Source organism: Canis lupus, chromosome 1 (assembly GCF_003254725.2).
Source record: "Canis lupus dingo isolate Sandy chromosome 1, ASM325472v2, whole genome shotgun sequence".
Lineage (NCBI taxonomy): Eukaryota > Metazoa > Chordata > Mammalia > Carnivora > Canidae > Canis > Canis lupus.
In genome coordinates this window covers 116835780-116859850 of record NC_064243.1, presented here as the reverse complement: position 1 = coordinate 116859850, position 24071 = coordinate 116835780, and the positions used below count along the sequence as shown (strand labels likewise).

Sequence of the window (24071 nt, the reverse complement as noted above, 5' to 3'; positions counted from 1 at the left end):
GTTCTGAAACCTTCAGCAGAGCTAGGGATGCCAGGGTGATGTGCATGTATGTTCCTAGGCCCAACAAGGTTGCTTTGCTCCTCTACTGAGAAGAAGGGTGGTGTCCCTGGGGATGGTATGTGACCATTCAGTTTCCCCCAGGGTTAGAGCCATGACCAAAGAGCAAGACTGTGTTCCCTTCAGACCAGGGGGTCCCAAAGATCAGGTTCCCCATGTTGCTATAACCAAGTTCCCAGGGAAGGCTTGTAGACCACCACCCACATCCCTCTTCCTTCGGTACCATGTGCCAGGAGACATGTGGAACCCTCCACCGTCCCCTCCACTACCCTCTCACAATGGTTAGGACAGGCAGGCCCCACTCCTGATGAGTCCTGTGTTAGTACAGTTCTGTCAGAGTCCTCTATAGGGCCTCTGGGTCAATCTGTCCATCCCCCTGCTTCTGTCCCATTTCCTATCTTTTCCAACCCCCATGGGATATCCATCCAGTGCATCTTGAGGTCTAGCTGTAATTCCAGAGGGCACAGGTTCTGGGAGCCAAGTTTTCCCTTGCAGCCAGGGCAAGGAGGCTTGGGAAGGAGCAGAGTCTCCTCTCTGGACTGAAAGATCAGGCCTGTTGCTGCCCGGGGTCCAAGTAAGGAAGCTCCACCTAGGGAAGGACATTCCAGGGAGGTGGTGCTGAGACAAAGGAGCAGGTGACAGGCTTGGGGGCCAGAGGCTCTGGGATGGAAAGCCACATGCAAAGAACTGAACACACACACAAATACACATACCCATCCTCACAGATGAGTTGCCCCTGTTCAGTCTCTGCCACCCCCAGCCCACCCGTGTCTCTGTCTCTTTGACTTTCTCTATGTCTCTGTCTTTGTCTCTGTCTTGTCCTTGTCTCTCTCTCTCTGGGTTTCCCACCGTCTCTGTGTATTTCCATCTCTCCTTGAATACGTGTCTTTCTCTCTGCGTCTCTCATTCTACTCTTGTCTCTCCATCTAACCCTGCCCATTTTTTGTCTCTCTCTCAATTTGAGTGTCTCCTCGTCTCAGTCTCTGTGTCTCTCTGTATCCAAGGATTTTTTTTCTCTCTCCCAAGCAACGCCAGGGCCGCTCCAAGAGAGGTGGGGCCCGACGCGCGCCTTTGAGGGGGGTGCCTACACCTTTAAGCGCGGGCACGCGCGGGGCCTGCGCCTTTAAGCGCGGGCGCGCGCGAGGCCCTGGGTTCCCGGCGAGGAGGCCGCGGGAGCGCCCGGACCCGGCCCGCCTGCCCGGCCCCCGCCCGGCCCCCGCCCCGGCCCCGGCGGGGGAGGGGTCTCTGAGCGTGGCCCCTCCCCCCTGCGCCCCCACCTGCGCTGCGGTGCCTCCACCCCGCGTGTCCCTGCCTGTCCGTCTGTCCTCGCCCAGGCCTCGCCCCACCCCGGCCCCCGGGGCTGCCTTGCCACCCCCCAACCGCATCCGCCCCCCTCCCTCCGGCCAGTCCCCCGCCGCAGCCCAGGAAGCAAGCCGGGACCACGCCGCCCCAGACCCTGGGCCCGCACCCCGACACCGGGGGCCTGCACCCTGAGGTTGGATCCAGAGATCTGGAAACCTGAGCCTGAGACCCTGATCTGGGGCTGGGACCCCCAAGACCTGGAGCCCGAACACCTAGTGTCTGGGGCTGGAATCTCAACATCAGTCTCGGGAACCCCAAGACTTGGAATATGGACCCCCAGATTTGGAGCCTGAACCTCAAGATTTCGCATCTAAAACCCCAAATCTGGAACTGAACTCTGAATGCTGTGCCTGGGACCTTGAAATCTGGGACCAGATTCCCATATCTGTAACTGGAACCCACTAATTGGGGCCTGAACCCTGAGATTTAGGCTTCAAATTCCAAGATCTGAACCCTGGCATTCCAAGGGGCCTAAACCTGGGTTTGAGCCTGAAGTCCTTGCTGCAGACCCGAATGCTGAAATTGAGAGCTAGAGACCTCCAAATCTTGACTCGGAACCCCAATATCTGAACCCAGCACCCCAGTATTGGATCCCTGGACTGGGCTTGAGACTCAGACCCTCAGCTCTCCATTTGGCTGTTTAGTATCCCAAGCCCAGAGCTAGGAGACACTGGCTCTGATCAACCCAAACTGGAGCCTGGGTCTCTAAAATTGGACCCTAGAGGTCCTGTATTTAGAGATCTAGGACCCCAAGTAATAAGGTCTAAAGACTCCATGGCCACAGATCTGGGCTGAGACACAACACAGACCCTCTACAGAGGCCTTGGGGACAGAGAAGGCATGACCAGGCCCCCCCTCCAGAGCCCTGACCCCTGACCCCTTGGAGCTTGAGGACTCTGCTCCCTGGGGCGGCTTCCAGCTCAGGTAAGGCTATTGGGGGACCCCCATGGTGGGGAGGGACTTGGGAGGAACTTTGGGGCTGGGGGTGGAGGTAAGTGAGGACGAGGTCCCCCTGGGCACCCGTGGGGTTTGCCCAGGACACAGATATCCCGCCCCCCTCCTCCAAGGGTTTGCCTCCAGCTCCTGCTGTGCTTCACGTACTCTCTGGACATTTATTTGACCAGCACTGCCCCTCTCTGACCTCCTCTTCCCCAGTTGATGGCACCTCCAGGTCTCTGATCTCTCACTCTGTTCCCCAGTTTCTTCCCACCACCTATCTCATCTGACCGTCTCCAGACGCCTCTCCGGGCCACCGCTCCTCTCACTGACCGTCTCTGTCACTGACCATCTCTGTTCACCACTCCTGGCTCTGATCACCTTTGCCACTGCCATCCACCACCTCTCTCCCAGGCCACCTCTGTCTGCTGCTTCACTCAGTGACCACCTTTGGCATCTCTGCCCGCCCTACCTCTCTCTGATCATCTTCCACTAGCCCTCTTGCCCTTGCCCACCCCTGACTCTCTCAGCCCTGGCCTGCCTCTGACCATCTTTTCCCATTGCTCTCGGCCCCCTCCCTCTGCCTATCCTAACTGCCAGTCTACGACCATGCGACCATCTCTGACCCTTACTGACCACCTCTCTTCTCTCCGTCTCTCTTGAGCCCTGGAGTTCTCTAATCATTTCCAGTATCTCTGGCTGCCTTTCCTCCCTCTGATGACCTCTCCTGGCACCCACCATCCTGACAGCTGTCCTCATCTCCAACTGTTTCTGACATGTCCGTCCTTTCCTCCTCTATCTGACTACCTCTCTGGCTTTTGACCATCTCTGACCATCTCTCTCTTGGATCTGACCATCCCTGACCATGTCCCTTCCTCTGTCCACCTCTCATCTTCTGGACCACCTCTGACCACCTCCCTTCTCTGGTCATGTTTGACGACTTCTAATCATTCCCACCACACTGACCGCCTCTTCTCTCTGGCCGTCTTTCACCGTGTCTTTGACCACGTTTAAAGCCCTCTGGCTTCCCTTCTGCCCACTGATCAACCCTCCCAGGTCCTCTGTCTCTGACCATCTCTAATTACCTCCTTTCCTCTGACTGTCTTTGTTCATTTCTGCTCCCTCTGTCCCTCCACGACACCTCCCTCTGAGTCTTTGACCATCTCCTCTGCTTTTTGATCCTTCTGACCACTCCCACTCCTCTGCCTGACCATCTTTGACTCCACTGTTTTGCTCTCAGCCCACCGTGACCTTCCCTCCTGGCCTTGAGCCACCCTCATGCCCTCTGGCACCCCTCTTCTGGCCTCCGCCTGCCCTAATGCCCCCCTTCTTCCCTGTAGGCCGCCCCCGCCCGCAATGGCCGTCCTCCCACTGCTCCTGTGCCTGCTGCCGCTGGCCCCCGCCTCGTCTCCGTCCCAGCCAGCCACAGCCAGCCCGTGTCCCCGCCGCTGCCGCTGCCAGACGCAGTCGCTGCCCCTAAGTGTGCTGTGCCCGGGGGCCGGCCTTCTGTTCGTGCCCCCCTCGCTGGACCGCCGGGCAGCCGAGCTGCGCCTGGCGGACAACTTCATCGCGGCCGTGCGCCGCCGCGACCTGGCCAACATGACCGGCCTGCTGCATCTGAGCCTGTCGCGTAACACCATCCGCCACGTGGCAGCCGGCGCCTTTGCTGACCTGCGCGCCCTGCGCGCCCTGCACCTCGATGGAAACCGGCTGACCTCGCTGGGCGAGGGTCAGCTGCGCGGCCTGGTCAACTTGCGCCACCTCATCCTGAGCAACAACCAGCTGGCGGCCCTGGCGGCCGGTGCCCTGGACGACTGCGCCGAGACGCTCGAGGATCTCGACCTGTCCTACAACAACCTGGAGCAGCTGCCCTGGGAGGCCTTGGGCCGCCTGGGCAACGTCAACACGTTGGGCCTCGACCACAACCTGCTGGCCTCCGTGCCCGCCGGCGCCTTTTCCCGCCTGCACAAGTTGGCACGGCTGGACATGACCTCCAATCGCCTGACCACCATCCCGCCCGACCCGCTCTTCTCCCGCCTGCCGCTGCTGGCCAGGCCCCGCGGCTCCCCCGCCTCGGCGCTGGTGCTGGCCTTCGGCGGGAACCCCCTCCACTGCAACTGCGAGCTGGTGTGGCTGCGGCGGCTGGCCCGGGAGGACGACCTGGAGGCCTGCGCCTCCCCGCCGGCTCTGGGTGGCCGCTACTTCTGGGCTGTGGGTGAGGAGGAGTTCGTGTGCGAGCCCCCTGTGGTGACTCACCGCTCCCCGCCGCTGGCGGTGCCTGCGGGCCGGCCAGCTGCCCTGCGCTGCCGGGCTGTGGGGGACCCCGAGCCCCGCGTGCGCTGGGTGTCACCCCAGGGCCGGCTGGTGGGCAATTCGAGCCGTGCTCGTGCCTTCCCTAACGGGACGCTGGAGCTGCTGGTCACCGAGCCGGGCGATGGTGGCATTTTCACTTGCATTGCGGCCAATGCTGCTGGCGAGGCCACCGCTGCTGTTGAGTTGACTGTGGGTCCCCCCCCACCTCCCCAGCTAGCCAACAGCACCAGTTGTGACCCCCCGCGGGACGGGGATCCTGATGCCCTCACCCCGCCCTCTGCCGCCTCAGCCTCCGCCTCCGCCTCGGCCAAGGCAGCTGACACTGGGCCCCCTCCCGACCGTGGTGTCCAGGTGACTGAGCACGGGGCCACTGCTGCTCTTGTCCAGTGGCCGGATCAGCGGCCTATCCCAGGCATCCGCATGTACCAGATCCAGTACAACAGCTCAGCCGACGACATCCTCGTCTACAGGTGCAGGGTCCAGGTAGCGGGCAGCATGGGTGGCAGACTGAGTTGGAGGGAGGGTTGAAGATACATCTTGTTGACACCCCAGGCTGCAACACAGCTGAGAAAGGAAGCGGAAGGGTACAAAGGAAATCAGACAGCAAAAGTAAAAGAAATCAGGCAGAGAAGGTAAAAGAAATCTGGCAGTAGTGATAAAAAGAAATAAGGCAGCACAAGAAAATAGTAGCAGATATAAAAAAGTAATCAGTCCAGAAGAGTAAAAAGCTAATCAGGGGGCGGGGGAGCCAGGTTGGAGTCAAACTGAATATAAAGGTAAAGAGGAACCAGGTGTTTCCAGAGGCTAGGACTAGATGTAAGCTAAGTTGCGGGAAGGAAAGGAGATCAAATGGGAAGGTAGAGAGTTCATGGGGAAAATGAAATGAGGGGGCCGTGCTGCAAAGGAATTCAGACCAGAGGTTAGAAGGAAAATGAGGAGGAGGCTGAACAGAGATCAGGCTTCAAGTTTGTAAACTGCTCCACATGTTTAGAATTCTAATATGGTGACGTCTCAATTTTTTATTTTCTAAGTCAAATTATACCTAGGAACATTGAATTTGCCCACCCACTGTTAGTGATTCCCTTCTCTATTTAATTGTTGCAAATAGTAGAAGAAAATCTGGGGCTTATACACTCTGAGAGGTGGTCAATACTTCTTCTGCCCCCGAGCTGGAGAGCATTTGGAACATCTGCTGTGTCTGGCCACATGTGGTCAGTAGTGGTGGCTCTGATCCAGATGCTGCTGACATTTCTCACCCAAGTCTAACCTTGCATGGATGGCTGTGGATTGTTCGCTCTTGTCACTGCCAGGCGAGGCCAGGGGTGCAGTCCCCAAGGCCTGGCTGCAGAGGACTGGGCCTCCCAACACCTGGGCTGTACACCCTATAAATCCAGTACCTGGGTCCCCTTTCCTTCTTGAGGGGTCCACACCTTAAGAGATTATCAGTTGATTTCCTTTTTCAGTCCTGGAAATCTAGCAAGCTTATTCTGTTGCCTTTTTCAGATGGCAGTGCTCCCTGGAGGGGGAGTAGGCTCCATGGAGGGCCCACACCTGAAAATCCCACAAAGCCTGCCCACATTACCTGGCAGGGGATGAGACAAATGCTCTCCTAGGCAGCCACCTTCTCAGAGACAATCACAGAGTTCCCTGTAACTCCCTCATTAAAGCAGTTTAGGAATAAGATAGATTATAAAACAAGTTAAATCTCCAGCAGGGTGCTCTGCTGCAAGAGAAAATAAAGTGGAATGGGTGCTAAGGATAAAAGGAAATGGGAAAGGTAAGGATAAATAAAAACCAGGCAACAGATAAAAAAAAAAAAAAGGAATCGGGAATCGGAGCTGGAAGAAATAAGGCAACAGGGAGAAAAATCAGCTGTGATGGCTGAGGCACATCAGTTTCATGAGAGCAGAATCAGCTGAGGGCTCACTGGCTGTAGATACAGTAACCATAATAAGGCGATGGGGCTGGGGGGACATTCACTGGCAGGGGAGAAGGAAAGCAGGCAGCAGCCGTGTGGGGGTTCAGGAGGTCCGAGGAGGGAATGCTAGCTGTACACTTGAGGATAAGGGGGCAGCTGGAAAAGGGAAATCAGGCCCCAACTGAAGGAGAGGCGGCCCGGGAACTGGGGAAGGTGGGCAGGGGTCTAGTGGGAGACCTGGAGGTGGTATTGGAGGGAAAGTTGCACCTCAGGGAAGTGGGGCCGAGAGGCTGCGGTGAAACTGGGCGGCAGAGCAGAGATGCGGTGGGCAGCGGCCCTGGAGGGAATCTGGGCACTGGGCTAGGAGGAGATTAAACCGGGGGATTGAGCGGCAGGCGCCGGGATGCTAAGAAGACCCGCCGATGGGTTATCGCGCAAGAGGCTGACCAGGGAATTTGGGGCAGCGGTGGGCAGGAGCTCAGGGGCGAAGGGCGGGCTGGGGGGAAACCTGCCAACCAGCGAGGGGGCGCGGAGGTGGGGGCAGAGGGCAGGGTGCGGCCTGGGCAGCCAGAGACCTGACCCCCGCCCGCCTGTCCCCCCAGGATGATTCCCGCCGACAGCCGCTCCTTCTTGTTGTCGGACCTGGCGTCGGGCCGCACCTACGATCTGTGCGTGCTGGCGGTGTACGAGGACGGCGCCACCGGGCTGACGGCCACGCGGCCCGTGGGCTGCGCCCGCTTCTCCACCGAGCCGGCGCTGCGGCCCTGCGGGGCCCCGCACGCACCCTTCCTGGGCGGCACCATGATCATCGCCCTTGGCGGAGTCATCGTGGCCTCGGTACTGGTCTTCATCTTCGTGCTGCTCATGCGCTACAAGGTGCACGGCGGCCAGCCCCCGGGCAAGGCCAAGGCACCTGCACCCGTCAGCAGCGTTTGTTCGCAGACCAACGGCGCCCTGGGCCCCACGCCGGCGCCGCCCGCCCCTGAGCCCGCTGCGCCCAGGGCCCACACCGTGGTCCAACTGGACTGTGAGCCCTGGAGGCCCAGCCACGAACCCACGGGACCCTAGCCTCGGGCCCACCTCCACGGCCCTTCTGGCCCCAGGGGTGGGAGGACCCAGGCGCCCCGTGGGACCTGGCCTCAGACTCACCAAATCGCTCACGGTTTTTAAAACTCTGATGGGGAGGGTGTCGGGGGCACCGGGGCACAACAAGAAAGTCCTATTTTTCTAAGCTTGGGCCTGGGCCCTTGCCCTTGTCTCTGTCTGTGGGGGCTGGGGAGGGATCGTGCAGGGGTCTGGAGTTGGGAAGGCCTCCTCTGGGGAGAGACCACCACTCTGTTCTGTCTGAAGTTCCTGGGATGAGGCTGAGGATGGTCATCCATTCAGTCAACAGAATGCCAAGAGCATGCCTTCTGGGTGTGCCCTGTGCTGGGTGACTCAGATGGCCCCAAGCCCTGCTCGGACAGTGAAAGTTCATTGTGATCAGAGATGTGGTGATGAGGGATGCTTCGGAGGTTGTGGAAGCCCAGGAAAGGTGCCTGACTCAGCCTAGGGTGTGGTCAGGGAGGCTTCCTGGAGGAAGGATGAGATCTGAGCATGACATCAGAAGGAGATAATTGGGCAAAGAGCAAAGGGAAAGCTGTTCCAGGCAGAGGGCCCAGCACAAGCAAGAACTTAGTAAATGCCAGAGGCTGGGGGTCTGGTGGTAGAGGTAAGGCAGGAGGGGCAAGCAGGGTCCAGGAGCTCCAGGCTGAGGAGCTCAGACTCTGGCCTGATGATAGTACTGGGGAGCCATGGAGGGTTCTATGCAGGGGAGGGTCAGAGCCAGGAATGGGCTTTGGAGGATCTCTCTAGCTATCGTGAAGAGGATGGACCGGGGGGGAAACCGAAGCTAGGAGCCTGAGGGAAGCCAAGGTGGGTAAGGACAAGGACAAGGCAGGACCGGGCCACGGCTGGGGGAAAGGTGAGAGAAGTGAGTAGGGGGTAGGTGAGAGAGGAAGCTGAATGGATGGGTTATGGAGCTGAAGGGCTGTGGGGGAGGAAGGTATCCAGAGTGAGGCCCAGGGCTCTGGCCAGGGGTGGGGACTGTGGAACCATCTGATGCAGGACCAGGAAGGAGATACAGGTTAGGGAAGATGCTGAGGGCAATGGGGGACTTGGTGAATGGGGGTGGGCAGAGGATGTCCAGGAGGTGGTAGCCAGGAGGCAGGCCTCAGGACCCTGGTCTATGAAGAAAAGAAGGCTATTATCAGCAGAGATGGGGAATGAGGCCAATGGGGTGATGAGACAGCTTCTGGGACTTTCCATGTTTAAGGGACAGGCAAAGAAAAACCTGACAAAGACTAAATAGGAACAGCAGATGGAGGGACAGAGTGAAGCAAACCAGTCAGGTCAAACCCAAGTGACTATTGTGTTTAATGTATCAGGCCATGGTGACCTCCTCAGTGAGAGTGGTGTTAGGGGATTGGTTGGGTAGGTGCCAGATTCAGCTAATTTGAGATTTTTTTAAAATTTTTTTTAAATTTATTTATTTATGATAGTCACAGAGAGAGAGAGAGAGAGAGAGAAGCAGAGACATAGGCAGAGGGAGAAGCAGGCTCCATGCACTGGGAGCCCGACGTGGGATTCAATCCTGGGTCTCCAGGATCGCGCCCTGGGCCAAAGGCAGGCGCCAAACTGCTGCGCCACCCAGGGATCCCAGATTCAGCTAATTTGAGAGTAGGAGCTAAGAAAGTGTAAGTAGGGAGCATAGACCCTGTGATTCTGTGGGTCTAGGGCCTGGTTTTGGTTAATCTGGACCAATCAGCACTACATCTCTGCAAGGCTGGTCCTCACTCTGTCTTGGGCCGCCTTAGATCCCCCTCAGACACCAGACCTGGAGGTTTGGAAGACCAAACTCTGGGCCTTGGTAACACTGGGGCTCATTGGAGATCCAGGAATGGGATAGGCAGTAAGAAGAATAGTGTTCTCTGACCCTACGCCTCCTCTGGTGGTGGGTCCAGGGACAGAGAAGATGGGGATGGGGGAGATGGGCTTAAGTCCTGTGAGGGTTCTCTGGAGTGATGCTGGTGTGAGGGGCATGGTGAAGAGGGCCCAAGACTGGACTGGCCATTCTCAAGACCTGGTGCACATGACCTTGTCCTCATGGGATAACATCCTAGATTCTGCAACGGTTTTCTTGGTGGGTTGTAGGCTTTGAAAACGATCTTCCACCAGCTATAGGAACAATCTGAGTCCCAGGGACCTGGCCTGACTCCAGAGTCCTCCACAAGCATAATGAGGTCCTTCTTGTTTGTTACCCTTGGTGGCTGAGGTCAGGTGAAGCCATCAGGGTGAGGGAGGCGTCTTGGCAAAAGGGTAGGCGCCCTAGGGAGTGGGAAGATTGGAGATCTGGTGCCAATTTCAAAATGCCAATTGCTGCCACAAGGCGGAGACAGAGTGCACCATTCCTTAACCCTTATTTTTCAATTTGAACAATTTATTGTGTGCCTATTTGTGCAGCATGCTGGGAATTCAATACTGAGCTAATACAGGCACAGGTCCTGGCCTCACACATCTCACCATTTGGTGGGGAGACAAATGTTGAATAATCACACAAGCCAGTATAAAGCATCTGTGGCGAAGGCTGTTGTGGGGATGGAGCATGTAGGAGAGATACATGGGACTGGGAGACCCTATAACCAGGAGACCTGACCCGGGAACTGGCGTTGAGAGAGGCTTCCTGGAGGAAGTGACATCTCAGCTGAGCTGTGAAGGATGCTCAGGTTGGAGTTAACTGCACTGGGGGGAGGGGAGGTGGAAAGGGCATCCCATGCAAATGGAACAGAATGTGTAGAAGTTTAGGGGCTGGGAGAGGGCTGCTGAGATGGGGTGAGGGAAGGATGCAGTGTTGAGGCTGGAAAGGGGGCAGATGATACAGGACCCTGTAGGCTGCTGGGATTTTATTATAAGTGGCATGAGAAGCCACTGGAGGTTCTGAACAGTGAGGAGAATAGTGCTCCCTCCTCTTCAGGAAGCTCCAGTGGTCGGGTCGGTCTGTTTGCACGTGGGGGACGAAAGTGAAGAAGGGAGACCAGGGAAGGGGCTACTGCAATGGTCCAAGCAAAACACTGACCCCAAATGAGGTTGGGACCTGAAGTGGATGGGCTGGAGAGAGATTTGAGACTACCTCACCAGAGGCCTCTGTCCCCTATACAGAGGAGGACAGGGTGGACCACTATCCAATGATCTGGCTCTCAGGCAAGATTGCAGAGACTGGAAAGAAGAGCTGTGGGACCCCCCTGGTGTCTGATATCCAAGGATCCATCCATTAGATGAGGAAGCAACCGTCTCTGTAAGAACTTTTTCCAGGTTCAAGTACCGGGCAGATAGTGGATGTTGGTTCTGCAAAGCAGAGACTGCGGCTGATTGGGGAGAATGTGGACACAGGAAATGCAGGCCTGGAAGGGGGACACGCTAATTATATGTCTGGAAACAAGGAGTGTGGGAGGGGATACATGCGGGCAGGCTAGTTCCTCTAGCGTGGCCCCCTTGGCCTCCCCAACAGGGTGCCTGGATCATCCCTCACCCCCATGCAGGAACAATACTCCTATGGACATATGATCACATGTATCTCGAATTTAAAGTTAAAATCCAGCCCTGCCCAACGGAGTCCACCAATTTCCTGAGCCCCGGGAGCGCTACTGCTCCTTCCACGGTCCCTCCCCTGTGTGGCTTTGAGAATGCCTTTGCACATTTTTGAGGCCAGGTTTTCTGGAACCAAAGTTCCAGGCTACTGGAGCGTTTTCTCGAAGTAACCGTAGTCCTGATACCAGGATGCTCCCCTGTCTGCGCATTGCCACATCCCACCTGTGTGTCTGGGTGCGGCTAATCTGCCCCGGGGCCTGAGTGTCTCGGTGTCTGTGATCCCTTCCTTACAAGGCCTCAGCTAATGCCAAGGTTTCACAGCTCGTTTCCGTGGGCACATATGTGGGAGAGTCTGATAAAGGGGTCCTCCGGAAAGGGTTGCTTCTCTTCTGGGTTGAACCCGACCATGGCCTCTGCCTCTGATTCCTTCCTGGTGCCTGTGCCCTTTCATGCTTCCCAAAAGCAAGGACGGGTGTCAGTGCGTGGCGTTGCCCTGACTTGTACAGAGCAATGCTGGGAACACATCGGTGACCAACCCAGCCCCAGACCCCACCTTCACAGAGCTCCAGTCCAGTGGAGGAAATACATGCTCACCAAACAATGACACCCCAAAGGGGAGATGGCTGGGATAAGGGAAGCACAGGCAAGACTGATAAGGGGCTGTCTATGTGCAAGGGATTCTGGGAGCCCAGAATGGGCTCCTTACAGAGCCTGGCTTGGGAGGTGGGGTGAGTCCGTGATTTCCTGAATGCAGGGCCAGCTTCATGGCAGTGTGACCTGTACAGTCGCACAGCACCTCACATTAAGAAAGGCCCTGCGCTTGGTTGAATGCCCTGCTGTCGCCATCGTGAAATTCTTAATAATTTTTGAACAAAGGACTCCACATGTTCATTTTGCACTGTGCCCTGCATACTTCAGGGATGTACAGAAAGAGCCAGAGGAAGAGAGAGTCTTCCAAGGACAGAGAACATTGTGTGCCAAACACAAGAAAGGAAGAGAGGATCGTACCCTTGAAGAGCTGACCGCAGTTCTGTGTAGCTGGAGCACGGAGAGGAAGGAGGGTGTGAGTGAGGGGTGGGCTCAAGAAGTTGCTGGATGCCAGCTGCTGAGCTGACGGCTCACGAGTTGGGACTCCATTCCAGAGGCACTGGGGAGCCATGGTGGAGGGACAGGGTCAGGTTTGGACTTTAGAAAGATCCATCTGTCTATACTGGGGAAGGTGGCCAGGGGCACACGACCGAAAATAAGGTCGGGGTGGGAGGCTCGGCTGCCTGTGGGAAGGGTGAGAGTGTCTGGTCACTGTGGGAGGGCGTATGAAGAGCCTTGAATACTTGGGTGACAGACACCTAATACACCAGGAGACTGGCCGGGGGGGACCCAAAGCCACAGGCTGAATCCAGAGCTTCATTTTCACTTGAAGATTTTTCACTGTTGGGTGGGTGCACAAGGGTAGGTTAATGGGTGTCACTGGTAAGTACTTGAAAATCTTTATATGAGAACTCACATGGATAGACTGATGAAAGTGAATGCAAAATTGGCAAGAATTTAGAGTATAAAATGTAAGACTTCAAAGGACTTTATTCTGGGTATATTCTGGCTTCAACTCTGGAACCCCTGGAGTGCACTTCACTCCTCCCCAGTCCTCCGGATGAAACATCAGATCTTTGGGAACTTCTTCTTTATCCACAGCCCTAAATGCTGTGGCTGATGCCCCCAGGGCTAGGAACTGACCCCCTTCCTGCTCCTCCACTCACCTCCTTCTGAGGCAGCACCTCTCCACCTGCCCCCAGGCTTCTCTTTTCTTTCTCTGCTGAAGACCCCCATATATCTGTCCCCAGCACGGCCCCTCTCCCAAGCCTGGCTTCCCTCAGCTTCCAGGACAGCCCCAGGCCTCTCACATGGGGGGGGGGGGTTGCACATTGACCTTAGCTTCTTCCCATACCTGTCCCTCTTCCTGGGTCCCCTCAGAGCAACCCTCCACTCAGCCTCCTGGCAGCCCTTCCACTTAGCCTTGCTCCCTTCTCTGGCCCCAACCACCTGGGTCCCTGCATCTCCCCCGCACCCCCAGGGGTCCTGGCTTCAGTTTCCCACTCTGGTCCAGAGAATCTTCATAAAACCAAACTTGACCCTCCTCTGCATAGAACCCACCATGGCTCTCCTGGGTTCCTGGACAAAGCTCCAGCTCTTTAGCCTGGCTGTATAGGCCTTGCCTGCCCCCCACTTACCCCCAACTCCATCTCTAGCACATAGGAGATTAGCACTCCCTGAAAAGCCCACCCTTTTACACACCCACGTTGTTCCCTGTGCCCTCAGGGGAGCCTTCCTTCACCTCCTCTGCTTGTGTTGAAGAGCAGGGGAAGGATCTTAAGCAGGTGAGAAATGAAACTATTGAAAGAATTCCTTCTTGAATTCTCCCCCTACTCTCCGTACCAAAGGCAAAGGTTCTTGGGGGGGGGGGGTGAGAAGGGGCTGGAAATTGTATCCAAGGTCCCTTGCCTTTCCTTGTCTGGAGTCCCAGCCTGTCCTTTGTCCAGGATCCTCCAGGTAGGGTTCGACTCCATTGTTCTCCAGCTCAGGACGTTCTGGAAGGAGGAGAGTCATGTGGAAGCCATTGTCTTCTCTTGGGGCACTCCACCCCATATCCTCCAGGCCTCCTCATCCAGCACATGGTGTCCTCTCCTGCCTCTGTCTAGGAGATCAAGTCCCCAGTCCTTCCTCCCTCAGACACAGAAGTCCAGCGTCTCTTCCCCCTCCTTCCTCAGAACCCAGCGGTCCAGGCTTCTGGGCCCCTCCTTCCCAGGGCCCCAAAAGTTTAAGCCTGAAGCCTCTCTGTCCTTGGCAGGCTGTGGAGTCCTGTCCCGATTTCCTGGGAAACCGTGGTATTCTTGCCCCGCCCCCTTTGGTCTCCCGATTCACCTCCCCCTACCTGTCCCTCCCCCTCCGTCTCTGATTCTGTCCCGTCTCCCTGACCCCACCCACAGGATGAGGCCTCCTTACAATCAATGACATCTTGTCAGACTGGAACCAGTGCTAATGGGGACATCCGGTGCACTGACCCAGGGAGGTGAGGCCTCAGGCTCTGGGACTATAAATACTGGCACACAGTGGCCTCTGCACAGCCCCTGCAGGTGGGACACCCAGCCTTGCCTTTCCCCCTGCGCTCCTCTGCTCCTGCACTACAAGGGCTGGAGGCAGACTGGCAGGAGAGCCTGCCCACCCCCTCCCCAGCCATGGCTGCCCTCCCCCCTGCCCTGCTGTGCCTGGGTGCCCTGGACTTCCTGTGGGGTGAGTGATCCACGGGGCATGCAGAAGACTGGTGAGCTGGTCTGGATCTGCAGCAGGGGACTGGTTGTGCTGGCTGGGGCTTGGGGTCGCCTGGCATGGTTCTATCACAGGGGATTGGCCACGGTGGAGCTTCTGGGGACCGGGCCCCGGCCAGCTGGAACCAAGGACTATTTGGGTAGACTCTGGCCGGCGATTGGCCAAGCCAGTTGTGGGAAGGGGGCTGAGCAGGCCTTTCTGGGACACAGATGGTTCAGAGGAAGCAACTTTATTTTAAGTTAATATTTACCAGACATTGTTCCACGGCCTTTACATATATTATTTCATCTAATCTGTCACAGCTCTGCCAACACTCCCTTTTTACAGATGAAACTGAGGCCCGCAGGTGGTACCTTGCCCACGTAGACGTGGCTAGAGCGGGGCGGTCAGGATTAGAATCTGATGTGTCCGGCCTCAAAATCCAACAGATTATGCTGACTCCCTCCTCTCCCCCTCTCCCCTCCGGGTTCCCTCAGGCCCTGCGGTTGCCTTTGTGGATTTCCAGGGTCGTTACTTCGTCACCGCCTTCTTGGAGAATGGGGGCGCGGAGGAGCCCAGCTTCCGCCTGTACGTGTCGCCCCCGCCCAAGGGGCCCCCGACGGCGGTGCAAGTGAGGGCGCAGCCGGTGGGGGGACCGCCTTTCCGGCGCGCGCTGAGCCTGCAGCCGGGCGCCACCGCGTGGGTGCGCCTGCCCAGCGCCGTGGAGCTGCGGGGCTCGCGGCGGGCGGCGGGGGCCGCCGTGCGCTTGGCCGCGTCGCGACCCGTGGGAGTGACGGTGGTGAACGCGCGTGGGCGCACCTCCTTGGACACCGCGCTAGCGCTGCCGCGCCGCCTGCTGGGCACTCGCTACGTGGTGGTGACGCCGTCGCTGCGGCCCCACGACCGGCACAAGGAGTTTGCGGTGGTGGCCGGCGCTTGGCCCACGCGCCTGCGCCTCACGCCAGCGGTGCCCATCCTGCTGGATGGCGTCGAGCGCGCTGCCGGCCGGCCCTTCCTCGTGCGCCTGGAGCCCTTCCAGGCGCTGCAGGTGCAGAGCGCAGGCGACCTGTCGGGCACCCGCGTCGTGGCCACTCATCCCGTCGCGCTGCTGGCTGGCCACAGTTGCCTGCGAGCGAGAGATAAGGCCTGTGGCCACGTGTCCGAACAACTGCTGCCGCAGGATTACTGGGGCCGCGTCTATGCCATACCGCCGTTCGCGCCCGCGGCTCCCGGACCCAGAGACCAGGTGTTTGTGGCGGCGGACAGCCCCGGCAGCCTGAGCTTCTGGGGGGGCGGCGCCAATGGGGCGCGGGCCGTGCGCCCCGGAGCCGTGCTGCACTTCGCGGTGGACCCAGTGCGCCCCCTGGTGCTGCGCTCCTCCGCCCGCCTGCAGGTGCTTTTCCTGGCTGCAGCCGCGGCCCGCGGGGGCGTCGCCTACAATCCCTTCTTCGCTCTCTTGCCCCCGGTGGACGCGTTCAGCCGCAGCTTTGCGCTCACTGCGCAGCCGGGCTTTTCCAACGTAGCGGTGCTGCTGGCGCGCGAGCCCACCCCGGTGCTCCTAGATCGGCAGCCGCTGCCCAACCTGTACTGGCGCCTGATTCCCGGCGGCCCAGAGCCGCGTCACGGGCAGCATCCTGGTGAGAGCCGGGGCCCCGCTCAGGGTTTCGTCTGGACCGAGGTGGCATATGGGCCTGAGCCCGGAGTGGTGCATTTGCTGGAGACTCGCGGGATGCCGGTGGGCGTGCTTAGCTTCGGCACCGCCCCTGGAGCGGGCTTCGGGACCCAGGCCATGGGGCAGCCGAGCGAGGGTGAGCAGCGCTGGGGCCCGAGACACTGGGAAGATGAGCCGGCGATGGGATTCCAGATCAGGGACGGGGAAAATCATACTACCTGCAATTCCTCGCATAGAAGACCGAGAAGCAGGGTTGTTGTTGTTTTTTTTAAATGCAAATCATTCCCTCCTCCACTCAAAATCTTTCCACGCAGTTATTATTACACCCAGCAAAAGCAAAGTCCTTACAGTGTTTAATGAGGCCCCATACAATCTGCTCTCATTACCCCTCTGGTCTCATCTCTTCTCACTCTTGGCCTTCCTTCAGTCCATTCCAGCCACACTAGCCACACTTACTTTCTCCTCCCAGCTCCAGGGCCTTAACACTGACCATCCCCCTGATATCTTTATGGATCTCACCCTCATCTCCTTCAAGTCTTTGCTCAAATGCCATCTTCTTACTCAGGCCAAATTGACCACTCAATTTAAAATAGTAATTCCCCATCCGTTACAAACTCTAGCCCTTTCCTGCTTTTTTTTTTTTTTCATGGCTCATATCACTTTTTTAAAAGATTTTATTTATTTATTCATGAGAGGCACAGACAGAGAGAGAGAGAGAGAGAGAGGCAGAGACACAGGCAGAGGGAGAAGCAGGCTCCATGCAGGGAGCCGGACCTGGGGCCCGATCCCAGGACCCCAGGATCACGCCCTGGGCTGAAGGCGGCGCTAAACCCCTGAGCCACCCGGGCTGCCCTCATATCACTTTTTGCATGCTTATTCTCTTTCTCCCATCTGTTCCTTGAGGTCAATGCTTTTTTTTAAAAAATTTAAGGATGGCTAGGTGGCTCAGCAGTTGAGCGTCTGCCTTAGGCTCAGGGCCTGGTCCCAGGGTTCCGGGATTGAGTCCCCCATTGGGCTCCTCCGGCTCCTCGCAGGGAGCCTGCTTCTCCCTCTGCCTATGTCTCTGCCTCTCTGTGTGTGTCATAAATCAATCAATCTATCTTTTAAAAAATAATAAGTTTTAAGTAAGTTCTAAGATAGAGTTAATGCAATTTTAAAAAGATTTTATTTATTTATTCATGCGAAACACACAAAGAGAGGCAGAGACACAGGCAGAGGCAGAAGCAGTCTCCCTGCCAGGACAAATCCCAGAACTCTGGGATCATACCCTGAGCCGGAGACACTCAACTGCTGAGCCATCCAGGTGTCCTTAATTGTGCAATATTTAGGCATATAGCCTGATGAATTTTTGCATATATACATACACATTTGTAACCATCACCTAGATCAAATTATAGAATATTTCCATCACCCTAAATAGCCCTATGAGGTCAAATTTTTACAAAAATCTTTTGTTTACTGCAGAATCACCAGCTTCTAGGACAGTCCCCAACCCTTAGTAAATATTTGTGGAATGAATAATAATGGTTATAAGTTGTTAAATGTGCACCAAATCATATGCCAGGCACTGGGCTCAGAAAGGAAGTTATTGTTGAAGGTCACAAGTTCTTTTTCTTTACTACAGCTTAAAATATAAACAATGGGGTCAGGGGAAGGGATAAAATAGCGGCTGTTTCACCTTCCCACTTGTCTTTAAGGTTGACTGTATCACAGTATTGTAATAATTCCTTTTTCCTGGGGAGGGGAAGGGCTGGGAATCAAATCTTTTGCCAAGTTCACACAGCTGGAAAGTGGCTGAGCCAGGATTTGAACCCAAGTCTTGTTTCCAGAGCACAAGTTTTGTTTTTTTTTTTTTAAGATTTTATTTATTTATTAATGAAAGAATGGGGGTGGGCAGAGACACAGGCAGAGGGAGGAGCAGGCTCCATGCAGGGAGCCCACTGTGGGACTCGATCCCGGATCCCGGGATCATACCCTGAGCCAAAGGCAGATGCTCAACCACTGAGTCACCCAGGCATCCCCAGAGCACAAGTTTTTAGCCACTGTTTTGTTTTGTTTTATTTTGTACTGCTTCACACATAGTCTAGACTTATGTGCTAAGTGGTAAATACTTTTATATATAATGTATGTCCATTATGTAATGCATTCCTCACAGCCACTCTGGAGGTCTCTATTCTCCCCATTTTTCAAATTATTTATTCATTTATTTGAGAGAGAGAGAAAGAGAGTGGGGGGGGGAGAAGAGCTGAGGAAGAGAATTTTTTTTTTTTAAGATTTCATCCATTTATTCATGAGAGACAGAGAGAGAGAGGCAGAGACACAGGCAGAGAGAGAAGCAGGCCCCACCCCGGGAGCCTGATGTGGGACTCAACCCCGGGACTCCAGGATCACGCCGGGGCTGAAGGCAGGCACTAAACCGCTGAGCCACCCAGGGATCCCCTGAGGGAGAGAATCTTAATGCAGACTCCCTGCCCATTGGAGCTCCACTTGGGGCTCAATCTTAGGACCCACGAGATCATGCCCTGAGATGAACCCAAGGAGCTGGATGCTCAACTGACTGAGCTATCCGGGCACCGCTATTATCCCCATTTTATAGTAGAAGCAGTTAAAGGTTGAAGGCAAGAGATCGCCATCCAAAGCTACACAGTGAGCAAGCCGTAACTGCAAACGCAAAACTTGCTCAGGCTGCTGGGAAAGAGGCTGGTCGCCTGCCAGAGTGCAGCGCTATGCACAGCGGAGTAGCTGGACGCTGACCATGGTTCTGAATATAGTTTGCTACTGTGTAATCCTGGAATCAATCTCCTCCAGTTCCAAAAAAACAGTGGGAGACCAGGGAGATGAGAGAAAAGTGGGTATAGTCAGAGAGGCTAGGATTTCTTAGAAATGAAAACATGGACTTCAATTCGTTTATTAAAATTGGCTCACAGCTGGATTCTGGGGACAAAAGGCCTGGATTCAAATTCTACTATAAGCTGTGTGATCTTGGGCAAGCCATGTCATCTCTCTGAACCTCAACTTTCTCTTCTGCAAAGTGTGAATAATAATCTCAACAACTTCATAAGGCTGTTGGGACATTTTAAAAAATGAGTTAATAGAAGGGTGCTTGGCACGCAGTAAATGCTATTATTAATTTTCAACATTTTTTTTTTTTTTTAGATTTACTTCAGGCTAGGCCATTTCTAGGCACTGGAAATGCAACAAAGTACAACATACAAACATTCCTATCCTAGAGAGCTGATACTTTAATTCATATTCTAATCTATCCCGAAAGTGTGTATTATGTTTTGATAGAAAATATGCAAACCCCTGGGATCCCTGGGTGGCTCAGGGATCCCTGGGTGGCTCAGCTGTTTAGCGCCTACCTTTGGCCCAGGGTGTCATCCTGGGGTCCCGGGATTGAGTCCCTTATTGGGCTCCCTCTGTGGAGTCTGCTTTTCCCTCTGCCTGTGTCTCTGACTCTCTCTCTCTCTCTCTGTCTCTCATGAATAAATAAATAAAATCTTTTAAAAAAAAGAAAATATGCAAACCCCTACAGAACAAAGTTACCTCTTAAAAGTTCATTTTTTAGGTGTCTAGCATCATATATCAACAGCTATGAAAAAAAGCTCCCTTCCCTGGGAAATGGGGAAGTTATATCCCCACAGAACACACACACACACACACACACACACACACACATTCTTAAGGCTGCTTAACATGGCAAACTGGAAGTCCTCACTGGCCAAAATCAACCCACAGAAGTATTTAGACTTACTGGCTCACAGATTTTTTTTAAATCTTTTTTTTTTTTACTTTTTTATTTATTTATGATAGTCACACACAGAGAAAGAGAGAACAGATTTTTGTAATAACCAATATGGTGTCCTTAGAGTCTATGCTCTCCAGCTCATCACAGCCCTATTGTATACCCACACTGTGCTGACCATTTCTGTATTGTACTTCAGCCTCACCCTCTCTTTCTGATTATATGCGCCCACTTCATTTTAGATTGGGAACCATGCTAGCTTATGCACGTTGAGTCTCCAATGATCCTGGAGACCTAGGGCTTGGAGGCAGGAAAGGGCTGAGACCAAATTCTAGGATCCAGTTCTGTTGCATCATTTCATCTCATCTCATCTCCAGATATTCTGACTAAGGAAGATTGGAACCCTTCCACAGAATCCTATCCCCTGCTAGAGTCTTCCCTGATGATGCTACTCCAGCTCCCAGGATCCTGTAAAGACCATGCATGTTCCAATGGGACCATGTGTCACCTTGTGAAGCACAAACCTGAGTGTGTAGCCAGCACCCAGGCCACCGAGATCATGTTCAGTCCCAAGACAATCTCTCTCAAGGACTCCAAAACAGCATCCATCTTCAGCTCTAAAACCATGGCAATGACCAAACCAGGATCAGAGAGCACACCTGAAGCAGAACCAGGGCTTGTAACTGTGGCCATAAATGAACATCAGCCTGAATCTATGGTTTTGATTAAACCAGAATCTGAACCTCTGGCTGTAAAAGAACCAATTCCTGAAACCCTGGTCGTGTCTGAACCAGCACCTGCATCTTTCACCCTGACAGTACCCATAGCTGAACCTGAATCTGAACCCAAGACCGTGTCTAACGCTAGGTCAGAAACCATCTCAGTGGTCAAGCTGGGGCTCCAGGTGGTGGCAGTGACTGAACCAGGCTTGGAGGCTGTGACTACCATGGCAAAGCAAGAATTTGAAACTGTGTCTGACTCCAAAATGGTGTCTGAGGCCAAATCAGAGACAGAGGAGGTCCCTACTAAGGGTCAGGAGAGCATCACAGGAGGTACCTGCTGGGCTTCCGGGCTACCATACATCTACACTTTTGATGGCTACTCTTTCCCTGTGCCTGGGGGCTGTACCTACATTCTGAGCCATTGCCCCCAGGCCCTCCCTGGTGGCCTTCCTGCATTCCAGCTATGGATTGCCTGCTCTGGAGAGAGGCAGCCTATGCACTTTGTCACAATGCGCATCTTTGGAGTCACCATCACTGCTCTCAAGCATGAGTTTGGCTTTGTCCAGGTAAGAATCATTTTGTATGGAATCCTGGGAAACTGTATCCTTCTCTGTCCCTCATTTTTGTCAACTCTACAGTGGAGGCAATTATATAAGTCCACAATCCCTTATCCAGAATGCTTGGGGTCAGGTACATTTCAGATTTTGGAATTTCAAGTGGTCATATCATGCAAATGCTATATATTATAATAATCCCAATAAATCCCAATAGGTGTTACACAATTATAGACATTAATACCTCTGCAGTGAAATGTCTGACTATTCACACTAAGTAGGATAAACTAAGACGATAAGTAGCCATACCATGAGTTCAGGTCAGCTTTTGCTGCCAATTATGTTCTTTTTTTTTTTTTTTAAGATTTTATTTATTTATTTGACAGAGAGAGAGCGCAAGCAGGGGGAGCAGGAGAGGGAGAAGCAGGTTCCCTGCTGAGCAGAGACCCCAATGAGGGGCTCAATCCCAGGACCCTGGGATCATGACTTGAGCCGAAGGCAGGTACTTAACCGACTGAGCCACCCAGGTGCCCTGCCAGTTATGTTTTAACGTCAAATACACAAAACATCTTAGTCTTCAGACCACTTTTGCATTTGGGGATTGCGGATAAGGGATTATGGGTCTCTAGCACCTATGCTAACAGCTTCCTGTGCAGTGGGAATGAGTTAACAGTGTAGAAAGCACTTGGAACAGAGTCCATCTCATCATGCTAAGTGTCATCTGAGGAGTGTTTGCCATGTTTATTGTCCCCTAACACTGACAACTAGAACCTCTAAATTCTGCAAGCTTTGGACTTATCCTAGGACCACGTGCAGCCACTAGTATGTCAAAAATTTCTCCTCGGGGAAGTTTTGGATGCATTACTCTGGAAGGTTGTAGGGACTAGAATATGTTTAATCAGAGTTGCTAGAGGGAGCAAACCTATGAGGTTATGGATATACTAACACACTCCTCAGCACCACTATGGAAAGACAATGGACTCCGGAACCTGATGGCCTGAGTTCAGATCCTAAGTTGACCACCTGTGATCTGTGTGACCTTAGGCAAATTATTTACACTCTCTTGGTCTTAGTGTCTTCATCTGTGAAATCAGGTTGATGAAAAGATTGAACTCATCAGACTGGAGTGAGGATCAAATAGGCTAATATATAGAAAGCTCAGAAGTATAAGATGCTAGGACCTGATGAATAAGCCCATGATGCCCCATACTCCCCTCCACACACCTCTTGGGAGCTCACCCTGCCACTGCGGAGTCATCGAGTCTTCCAAGTGCTCTTATGGCTCCCCAGCAACAGCACCCCAACCCATAGCGCCTTTAAATTCTCAGGGCTCCAGATTTATACTCTTATCAAATGAACCCCTTTCTTCCAAGGACCCACCACTCCTGAGTTTCTTCATTGATTAAGAAATGTTTTATTGGGGATCCCTCGGTGGCTCAGTGGTTTAGTGCCTGCCTTTGGCCCAGGGTGCCATCCTGAAGTTCTGCATCAGGCTCCTGGCATGGAGCCTGCTTCTCCCTCTGCTTGTGTCTCTACCTCTCTCTCCCTCTCTATGTCTATCATGAATAAATTTTATTTTTTTATTTTTTATTTTTTTAAAGATTTTTATTTATTTATTTGTAGAGACAGAGAGAGAGAGAGAGAGAGAGAGCGAGAGGGAGAGAGGCAGAGACACAGGCAGAGAGCGACACAAGCAGGCTCCATGCAGGAAACCTGACACGGGAGGACTTGATCCCGGGTCTCCAGGACCATACCCCAGGCTGCAGGCGGCCCTAAACCGGGCCTAAACCGGGGGCTGCCCTATCATGAATAAATTAAAAAAAAAAAAAGAAATGTTTTATTAGTATATACCAGATCTTGCTTAAGGCCCTGAGGACACATCAATGACAGAGACAGACAAAATCCTTGTTTTCATGGTACTTATGCTCTAGTGGAGAGAGATCAGCAATAAATACAAATTATTATGTAGTGTGTTTGAAGGTGATACATGCTAAGGAGGAAAAAAATGGATCAAGAAAGTGGCATTGGGGGAGCACCTCAGTGGCTCAGTGGTTGAGTGTCTGCCTTTGGCTCAGGTTGTGATCCTGGGATACTGGGATCAAGCCCCACATCAGGCTCCCCATGGGGAGCCTGCTTCTCCCTCTGCTTATGTCTCTGCCTCTTTCTCTGTGTCTCTCATAAGTAAATAAATAAAATCTTTAAAAAAAAAAAAAAAAAAAAGGAAAGTGGCATCAAGATGTCTGAGAGTAGGGCAGCCTGGGTGGCTCAGCAGTTTAGCACCACTCTCAGCCCAGGGCAAAATCCTGGAGACCTGGGATCGAGTCCCATGTTAGGCTCCCTGCATGGCGCCTGCTTCTCCCTCTGCCTGTGTCTCTGCCTCTCTCTCTCTCTTTCTATCTCTCTCTCTGCCCCCTTTCTCTTGAATAAATAAATAAAATCTTTTAAAATACAGATGTCTGAGAGTATAGCTTTAAGTAAGAGGATCTCTCTGAGAAGATGAAACTTGAACAAATTTTTTTTTGAGCCAAGTTTTAAAGGAGGCGAGGGAGAGAGCCATGTGTACATCTGAGAGAAGAACATTCCAGGCAGCAGAAACAGCCAATGCCTAAGGTGGGAATCTGACAGTCACTTTAGAGGAACATCAAGAAACCCAGGCTGAAGTGGAAAGATTCTGATACAGAGGAGAAGGAGAGACCATGGGGATCACATTGTGTATCACCATATGGGCTCTTGCAACAACTTTGTCTTTTATTCTGTATGAGGTGGAAGCCAAGGAAAGATTGTGTGCAGAGGAGGGATGAAATATCACATGAGTGTTAACAGGATCCCTGCGGCCGCTGTGTGGGGAACAGACTATGGGGCTTGT

The 24071-nt window shown here is 54.0% G+C and overlaps 2 protein-coding genes across 3 annotated transcripts in view; both read left to right on the top strand.

Moving 5' to 3' along the window:
* Positions 1 to 1197: 1197 nt before the first annotated feature.
* On the top strand, positions 1198 to 12788 carry LRFN3 (leucine rich repeat and fibronectin type III domain containing 3). Of its 2 annotated transcripts, none has more exons than XM_025421615.3 (3): positions 1198 to 2343; positions 3696 to 5151; positions 7189 to 12788. In XM_025421615.3, exons 2-3 carry the CDS (start codon positions 3712 to 3714, stop codon positions 7570 to 7572), a joined length of 1824 nt encoding a protein of 607 aa, XP_025277400.1. In that variant the 5' UTR covers positions 1198 to 2343; positions 3696 to 3711; the 3' UTR covers positions 7573 to 12788. The 2 variants fall into 2 exon arrangements, with proteins under 2 accessions (XP_025277400.1, XP_025277399.1); XM_025421614.3 differs by having other exon boundaries at positions 1275 to 2343; positions 3696 to 5138.
* A 1654-nt stretch (positions 12789 to 14442) lies between these two features.
* The window catches only part of LOC112643563 (IgGFc-binding protein-like), a 16313-nt gene continuing 6684 nt past the window's right edge, over positions 14443 to 24071 (top strand). Inside the window, exons 1-3 of the mRNA XM_035699883.2 lie at positions 14443 to 14497; positions 15010 to 16320; positions 20307 to 21217. Coding sequence (XP_035555776.2) covers positions 14443 to 14497; positions 15010 to 16320; positions 20307 to 21217 — 2277 coding nt within the window. The remainder of the gene's footprint in view (positions 14498 to 15009; positions 16321 to 20306; positions 21218 to 24071) is intronic.

Coding starts and splice junctions, on each gene's coding strand:
- LRFN3 (XM_025421614.3), top strand. CDS start 3,712: ATGGCCGTCCTCCCACTGCTCCTGTGCCTGCTGCCGCTGGCCCCCGCC. Junction 5,139..7,188: donor GACGACATCCTCGTCTACAG/GTGCAGGGTCCA, acceptor CTGTCCCCCCAG/GATGATTCCCGCCGACAGCC.